This window comes from Bidens hawaiensis, unplaced genomic scaffold (assembly GCF_021521415.1).
Source record: "Bidens hawaiensis isolate Kalapana, Puna unplaced genomic scaffold, B.hawaiensis_p1.1 tig00008374_1, whole genome shotgun sequence".
NCBI lineage: Eukaryota > Viridiplantae > Streptophyta > Magnoliopsida > Asterales > Asteraceae > Bidens > Bidens hawaiensis.
Genome location: NW_027491592.1, coordinates 538377 through 547627, shown reverse-complemented (window position 1 = coordinate 547627; position 9251 = coordinate 538377). Strand labels below are relative to the sequence as shown.

Below are 9251 nucleotides of genomic sequence, written 5' to 3'. Positions count from 1 at the left end.
AGTTAATTTACTTAACAGTTAACACTCGATTTTACCTAAAGAAATATATGTTTAGTTAATTCGATCATGATCAACATGTGAATGGGAACGCCTGTCGTGCCTTCGGGCGGGGTGAGCCAACTGGGTTTTACCGGGAACGCCAAGCCAAACTCGGATGCCAGCGTGGATCCCGATCATGTCAACATAGTTGGCCTGAGTAGGGTGGCGGAGCGCGACATGTTTGTGCAGTGAGATAGCTTAACTGTGAAAGTCACCGTTCAAAAAAAAAATATGTGAATGAATTTAACTTCAGATTTATAAATATTATGCGGATGAGATTGCTCTTTCAAATAAAGTAGGTGTTTAAGCATGAATTAATATCCAATATGTTATAATAATTTAACTGAATAACATCCAATTTCTTTTAATTATAAATAAAAATAAAAAATCAATGTTTCGGAGCTGAATTAGTACATCGTATACCTCACTGTTAGGGTTGATTCAAAATATGATTAGCTTAAATAAGAAATCCTAAACACCCCAGAAGTCTTCTGAACATTTCCTATAATTTTCATTTTGCTTTTATATAATCATTTAATTTAAAATGGACGACCAAAATTGAAAGATTACCTTTTTGCTTTCGTATAATTAAATTGTATAAAAATTATAACTATTTACAAATGACCTATTGGCCTCGTATGATGTCATCCCTTACAAATATAAGATGATGGATTTAAATACTTGCAAGTACAAAGTTTGAATAATTTATGAAGTACGCGAGATTCAAGCTAGTAATTTTATATAATGCAACACAACAAAACAAATAAAGAAAGCATTGGAATGATAAAACCATTCTATCCACCTCAACAAGAGAATTGGTCGATCCATCTCCAATAAAAGATAAACATCAACTTGAGCAGATAAAGTTAAACATGTAGAATTAAAACATCTATCTATCTATTAAAAAAACCTACCAAAAAAGGCGATGTCGCGCTCTGGTTGCTCTTCATCCTTTATTGAGTTACCAGATTGTTTTAATTTTAAATTGTGAGCTCTCATTGGTTTAACCCGGTTACTTCATAATAAAATAAAAGGTTTATTTAGCTTAAGTATTTGGCCTTGCACGTCTCTTTGGAGAAAATCCATTACCTATTGATCATCTAGTGATACATATTTTTTCTTACAAATGTGAGGTAATATGTTTAAATCATTGCAAGTGTAACGTTTAAATGATTTTATATAGAAACATATTTTAGTGGAAAACATTTTCTGTTAAAGAACAATGTAAACAAGAGAATCATATGCAAACTCAACTAGACTAATATTAATGTTGTATAATTATAGTAACATAAACAAAATAAAGTCTAACTTATTAACCTTTTTGTTTATAAATAGTTTTCTTAGTATAATTATTTAAATATGATAGTTATTATGTTTTTAAATATAGCATGATAATATAATTATATTAAAGTTTTGATTTTATGCAATATTTAAACATTTTTTGAAATTATTTACGACATAATCCATTTCTTAATGCAACATGTCCATACAATGAACCAATAAAGCAAAGGGTTTGATGTTCAATTTAGTCTTTAAAACATTGCATTGAATTTATCGACTTTTTCACCGGCTATAATGACTAACAAAACAATTTGAAAACAAAACTAATCAGACACTATTTTTTTCGCAAATAAAACAATATATACAAGAATGTTGATTAGAAAGATTTGATTAACACTACTAATTAATTTTCATTAAATAATATTTTTATTAGTTTTCAAAAGGTATGGTGGTTAAGGTGTAACAAGTCTCTATTAGCTTTGTTGAAGATGCTTTAAGATCATTTAATAGTAAAGCTAAAAAGTCAATATAGCCCTTGGTCTATGCTTGAATTATTGGTTTTTTAAGTTGACTTCCAAATACCAATAATATGGACTGTTATCTTCTAATTTGATGACTTAACAAAGAGAATCAAATCACATGCCATCATTCAACCCACGATTATGATGAACACTAATTAACTATAATATAAAGAGTGGTAGTTATGTTAATTAATAAGATTTTGGCATGGTACACATTTTTACACGTTTACGCTTATAATATTGTTGACAATGTTAAGTTCAAGAGCCTTTGTTCGGGTGGTATAGATTAACACATGTCGTGTTGCTTCAACTGTTTTTAATTGTCTTGAATATGACAACTTCAGGATTTCACAATCGTTGATGTACTGGTACGATACTGTGTCACTGTACCGTATAACTTTGTCATCTTTGTTGTCCCACTTTTTTCTTGATAACTTGTCACGTATGAATAATAAACTAGACTTTTAGAATGGTCCTCATACATAGATCTTTTGAAAAGTGAAATATGATATTATAAATTTAAAACTTATATTTATCTAATTAGCAAGAAAATCAAAATCATTAGAAAAAGATGAATTCAAATGAAATCTTTTGAAAAGTAATGCACATAGAAGATTTAATGAAAGAAATTTTGATGACAAAAAAAAAAGGTGAACTATTGGGTGAAAAATACGAACCCGATATTAAGAACCTTCAATGAGGTATTATATAGATCTTTTGTGTTTAGAAATCATTGAAATCCTCCATTCTTGAATGTGTACCCAGTAAAAAGACAGAAACGGGTTTTTTGATGTTCTTGAAAGGATTGGGGAAAAACTATGCATGGCATGAAAATGGTGGAGATGCAAGTAGTGATGGGAAGTGGTTAGGTGGTGACGACAACAACAGTGGTGATGATGATTGTCATGCAGTGGTGTCAAGAAAGTATGGTGAAAGAGAGAATGTAATTAAAAAACACGAGAGTGCGGATGAATGGTTTTGGTGTGATAGGCGATTCCATTTCATTGACCAACAAACACCTTCTTCTTTCATTCCCTCACAATGATCCATTTCATCCCTCATGTAATAGTTTGAACGTTAATCTAACGTGTATTATGTAACTTAAAATGAAAAAATTGAATAAAGTTTCACTTAATGTTTTAAACTAAAGATCAACAAGTTTTAAGGTGTTATATGTTGGTGATAAGAGAACTTCTATAAGGGATTAAAGTATTTACGATGAATGCTTAAACCCAAAGGAGTGGGTTTAATTCGAAACTTGATTCATAAATTACCATGAATGACTAAAATGTCACTTGTAGGGTTAAAAAGGAAGGTTAAAACTTGGTTACTGTCTATGAATTATTTTGTGTTATGTGCTAAAATTTGTTCTTGAAATAAAGTATGTTACCGATAACCCAAGTAAAATAGTTAATTTTCTCACATAACTACTGCAAATGTTAACGTATAGTGTGTTCATAAAATGGTTACATTCATATTAAAAGTAGCGAAAAGAATGTTTATATGAATTATATGAACATTTGTTTGTAAGAGTTTAATGTGAGAGCAAAGTTTTGGCAAGTAATTCAAAAAAGGCCCTCAAATTTCATTCTTATTGTACTGGTTGCCGCGTACTAGCCCGATACTTTTTAGCACGGTAAGGAGGGTTTGTAACATTGTAATTCGGAAAAGGGCCTCAAAATTCATTATGTAAAGGTTATAAATTATACAATGAAACCCTTATATTAGAAACTAACTGGATTTGACAGAAAACCAAAATTAAAAAACAAATTGGCCTGATACTGAATCAAAATGGGTTAATCTAAAACAGAAAAAATAAAATGGGCTACCAAATTAGTGGTAAACTAGGCTTAAATTAATATTGGGCTACCAAAAAGGCTCTTGTGTTTCGTATATATAAATTTACAACTTGCAAAATTAAATGACAATGATTTCGATATGAAACAAATTGGTTTAGTATAAGAACTTATTTTCATCACGCAAACTCACTTTCTCCTTGTAGATCGGTATCTTTAATCTCTCCACTAGTAACGTATAATTAAATATTTCATATATTTAATTCGTGTAATACACATGTTTCTAACTTAATTATCTAAAAAGCAATTGGGAAGCTATATCATTTTGCAAGACAATAATCTCTCACGATCTTCATAGCTTTGTTGCATAAAGCTATTAAAGTTTAGTGACATACGTTCTGGCTTATTTTGTAATCCTTCGCTGCTTTAATAAAATAAAAAGCACGTTCTAAAGAGGCCATAACCTTATTCATTTGACCAAATAGTGTCACCTTTTTGAAGTACAATGATTGTTAATTTGTTATTATTAAATCAATATATAAATAAATATCTTTTTAGTGAGGGTGATTCCACAACATGAGCTTTTATACAGAATACGACGGGTACACGTTCATTGTATGTTTAAATTGCAAGTCTATTACATAAACTGATTTCATATATATCAGAATAAAGAAACCTACCATATGATACAAAACACTATGATGATTATGTTAACAATGTTTTTCTTGACAATAAAAGTGAAAGTTAAATTATCATCAGTCGAAGTTTAAGCATAAATTATTATCGATTTACCGGCCACTAGGTTATAATTAGGATTATATAAACTCAATTTCCCTTTTTGTTTTAAACAAAACTTTACAATGATGGCAGCCGATCTTTCCTTTAAACTTTTTTAAATATTATTTGCGAGGGTCATTTTTTCTTTTCTTTTTGTGATGGATTTCGAGGACATACCTTTATCTTTTTTATGTTATTTTCAAACATATTTTATGATCATTTTTAATGAGGAATGTATGTTTTTTTAATCTTTTAAATTAAAATATCACCTCAATAATCATCTTTTAAATTACAAACTTTTGTGTTGATTTTTTAATAGTCTCGGGTTTCGTTGTGCATGTCCGACTTTCTTGTCTAAAGTCGACTTTAACCTTGCCACTTAGGTTATGTGTGGTGGAGAGGCTATAAAATGGGACGTTTTGTGTCATGTGACGCATAATCAGTAAATGAAGGGTTTTTGTTTTAGAGGTGTAAATGTGTAATGGTATTGTAGCCCCATATGTGTGTGTGTGTGTGTGGGTGTGTGTATATATATACATATATCAGACACACATACCATCAAAATAATAATAAAACAAAAGGAAGAACGGCCAAAAGTATACAAATTGAGCATGTGTTAGAGAGGTAACTCGTATTAGTTGATCCTCCCAGCTAAATTTAGCATCGTGTTTTTTTTTTGGCGAAAAATTGTTGCGATAAAATTATCATAGATAATGTAACAGGAAATCCGTCATGACCAAATAGTTTGCAATATTCAATACAAAAACTTGTTGAGGAAATTAAAAGGCCAATATGTTACAATTGATTCATAGTCATTCCTCTATATACCATTAACTTTAGTTGGTGGTATTGCTATTGAAACACTATCCATTTCAAGCTTTCCAAATCTTGTGCTAGTAACTGTCATGGGTAACTGCTGATGATTAACCGGTGCAAGCTCATTCGGGTCACATTTCGAAGTTGGCGGCTGATTATGCTCCTTACTCTTGCCCCATATCACCAAGTATAGTCCCATAACAATCACAACTGCACCAAGAACCCTGCATAATTAACATTCACTTTATTGTTATTTACATATGTACATAACCCAAGGATATTTTTGTTCTATTTTTGACTGTGGTACAAGGTTGATGCAAATATATTATATATGTACCTTCCTAAATTTAAACTTTCAGCCAAAACAATAGATCCTAAAACCGCAACGATAACCATGCTTAGAGGGTTAAAAGCAGTGACAAAAACAGGCCCTTTTGACTTCATTATAATTCCGGAAAGATAGTAACCCAATCCTGAACAGATTACACCCTGCATTTAAAGACAATCAAAGATCATATATATGATTGAAGTTGATAAATCTTTCGATTAGACTATCTCCGATGGGCACGCCCTTGGAATGACATGGCAACACCTTCCACAAGGGCATGAACGGGTGGTTTTGGTGGGGTCGATTGGAATTTTAATTTATTTTTTCTTTTATAGTTGATTTACATGGTGTGCATTGACGTGCACACCATGCGCTTTAGTGACTACACCATATTTGTTCGTAGTTTTAAATCTTAGCAACCTAGCAAAATAACTAAAATAAGTAATGTTTTTATTTTAAAATTAATAACTTATAAAAAATGTTAAACTTCGTTTTTATTTCTTTTAAATAATACTTCAATTTATACAAATTATTTTACCAACAAAGTATTTTATTAATAAGTTGTATAAGTTTCATATAGGTTGATTTTGTATTAAAACATCTTGATTATGAAAAATAAATGTCAAAGGTAGTAGTGATACTATGAAAATGTAAGGATTTGTAAAGATATATTGTAAAGCTCGAGAGAAAATTATTATTTTTGAAACTTGACTGGAAATCTGATGTGACAGCGAAGCATTTTTTAGTGCTTTTGGCATGTTTCGTTATAGATATAAGATATTGTATGTATAAACATGGTTTTCAAAAGTTTCTTACACCATAGATCATAGTCACAAGTCCAGCATCCAGTTGTAACTTCCATGCTTCATTATGACCCTTTTCAGCTATTACAGTCACTATACCACCTTGCAATGCACCTGCTGCACATATTAGAGTTGTAAGAGACAACTCTGCAGGGTATGACTTCAATGTAATTGCCTGCGAAAAAACAAGTTCATTTCTTTAGAGACAATAATCATGCTAGAGATGGTAATTTTTGATTTGTTTGCTTATGAATTGGTTAGTTCACCAATAAAAAAATAATAATAAGTAGAACAAAAGAGGTTAAATGGTTACGCAAAAATCTTGAACCTGAACTTATATAATAACTACGCAACCTATATTTATATTATTAAGCACGTGTTTTGGAAAACATCAAACCTGAACAATGTAAAAGCAGCTCCATGACAAACAACCGGCTATGATCATCATCGAGCCCTTGATATTATCTCCGGGGCTCACATGGGTTGCGGACTGTTGTTGATGCGTCGTCGTTGAACCCTTAGTCCATGGCAAACCAATTGTAGGCCCCGCAACTACGGTCATTATCATGGCTCCTCCTACAGTCACTAGTGTTCCAACTATCTTCCCAATGCTATGTACTTTCTTAATATTCACCTTCTCCATCCTGCCCAAAATAACAAGTGCTTTAAAGTACGTGGACGATTATTGACAAAAAAGGATAAATAGGGACTAGTTTTGTATAAGTTAGAAGTTTGATGGGTATAGAATGTAAATTATGTGCTTAAGTGAACATCTAGAATATATATAGAAACATTACCTGCATACCCATGCCATGAGAAATGTCAAGGCAGGGATTATGTTGGTCATTGCGACTGCGAATGTCGCGGTTGTATACTTCATCCCCGCGTAATATAAGTTCTGATCGACAACCGGCCTGAATCAAATATGAAATATGGTTAACAATCTAGCATAATAGTGTTACGAACTGAAACCATTGCAAGGTATGTGACTTGTCCCACATCGGTTGTATGGGCAACTGATGTGGGGTTTATAAGCCAAATGAGTTCCCTCACCTATTAGACTAGTCTTTTGGGTTTAGTTCTTCTGTTTGGCTTATAAACCCCACATCAGTTGCCTATACAACCGATGTCCCATACCTTGCAACATTAATTAGCCGAGTTTACTGTCTAGTTATTATTATTGGATTTATCATATATGTTACTCATTATTCTCTATAATTTGAGTTATGATAACTATATACATTTTGTTATTATCTATTATTATGGTTAATCAATACATATTGTTAAACCCTGAATTCATATTTTTTTTTCAACATTATTAGGTTCAAGAGAATTAGAAACATACTCTAGAAAGCCTAGCAACATTATCTTGAGGAAGATTGAAAATGTCAACTTTGGCCTTCCTTTCCTGTCAATATTATACAGACGTCAAATACATGGTTGCAGAAGTCGCTAGACGCTTTCAACGTTATATATGTATACAAATATATATATATATATAGAAAGATAAACGCAAATCTCGAGAGAGAAAGAGAAAGACAACCTTTCGAAGATGAGAGCGAAAGGAGCCATAACAAGGGCAGCAATGAGGTTTCGATATGTGGCAAAAGTATAGTGATTCATGCCATGGTTAAGAGCAGCTTTGGCAATTATGACCAACCCTGCATTCCCAAATTGCAAGAAAATGACATACAAATAAGGCTTTAGTTTTTCAAATGTCATCTTGTTTTGATGTTTTTGCACTCTCTATTGTGTCTGTTTTAATTTGGTGTGTAGAATTAAATGGGAACTAGGCTATATATATACCATACCAGTAGGCAGTAGGCTCATGTATTTAATTTGCATGTCATGGGGAAGACCTCCACTGTGACTAATGGAATCAGAAATGGAAACCAATTTAATTACTTTATAATAATAAAAGTTGCACCACTTGTATATGCATATAGTAAAGCTAATCAATCAAAGAGATCTTTTCATAAAACGAGGGTGATATCATATTGTTTCTTTTATCATTTCCCACTAACTACAAGTATTGGCAAACATACTATCTTGTCTTATACTTTTGAGTGAGTCGCATACACCTTATTGTGTTTCCAAAATACATCATAACTAAAAAGTAGATACAATGCCTGCTAAAGCCAAGACGCGCGTATCTTATGATAACACTTTATCGTATTATTAAAATTAAGTTTTGCTTAGTTAATTTGTTGTTTGTATCATTCGTTATACACATTTATCTATCATTGGAATTGAACGCTCAATCTCATGGAGAGAAACACATTTCCAACAAATTATGATACAAACTCTTGAGCAGATACATATTAATTAGCTAGGGGACATATTTTGTTACGGCTTAGCTACAGGTATTTTGACACAAACTAATACGTGGCACAAATTTGTAGCAAACCGAGAAAACAAATATTTGAAAATTAATTTAATAAATTTAATTAACTTTATAGCAAAAATTTTAACAAAGTCGAGAAATATTTATTTAAAGAAAAGTAAAATTAATTGTTTCAAATCATAGCAAACTCGTGAAATGTATGCATGAGTATAATAACAATATTAACGAAAGATATTAAAATAACACAATAAATCTATATAATAAGTTCGTAGTAAATGTTAACATTAAAAAAACAAATAGCGATAAAGGTATTAGTTACGAATCAGATCCATAGCAAAAGGATATTTGCTAGCAAATATTTATTTTTATTGTGGTGTACGGTAACAAACCTAAGAAAACACGGGTCTAAAGTTTAATAGTTTAATGTAGGGATAACTCCATAGAATAGTAACCAACTTTAAAAATTGTTCAAATCAGGTCACTGATACAAATTTTTGTTCTAATCAGGTCATTGAACTTTTATTTTTGTTCCAATCCTAGGTATTT

At 31.3% G+C, this 9251-nt stretch overlaps 1 protein-coding gene across 1 annotated transcript; it reads right to left on the bottom strand.

Annotated features, from left to right (window-relative positions):
* Positions 1–5196: 5196 nt before the first annotated feature.
* LOC143637549 (WAT1-related protein At2g39510-like) lies at positions 5197–8105 on the bottom strand. The gene is made up of 7 exons (XM_077104917.1): positions 7905–8105; positions 7707–7769; positions 7159–7275; positions 6759–7005; positions 6375–6536; positions 5568–5719; positions 5197–5454 (listed from the first exon to the last, which is right to left on the bottom strand). Exons 1-7 carry the CDS (start codon positions 8081–8083, stop codon positions 5235–5237), a joined length of 1140 nt encoding a protein of 379 aa, XP_076961032.1. The 5' UTR covers positions 8084–8105; the 3' UTR covers positions 5197–5234.
* Positions 8106–9251: the final 1146 nt, after the last annotated feature.

Coding starts and splice junctions, on each gene's coding strand:
- LOC143637549 (XM_077104917.1), bottom strand. CDS start 8,083: ATGACATTTGAAAAACTAAAGCCTTATTTGTATGTCATTTTCTTGCAA. Junction 7,770..7,904: donor TTCGCTCTCATCTTCGAAAG/GTTGTCTTTCTC, acceptor TAATATTGACAG/GAAAGGAAGGCCAAAGTTGA. Junction 7,006..7,158: donor CTCATGGCATGGGTATGCAG/GTAATGTTTCTA, acceptor TATTTTGGGCAG/GATGGAGAAGGTGAATATTA.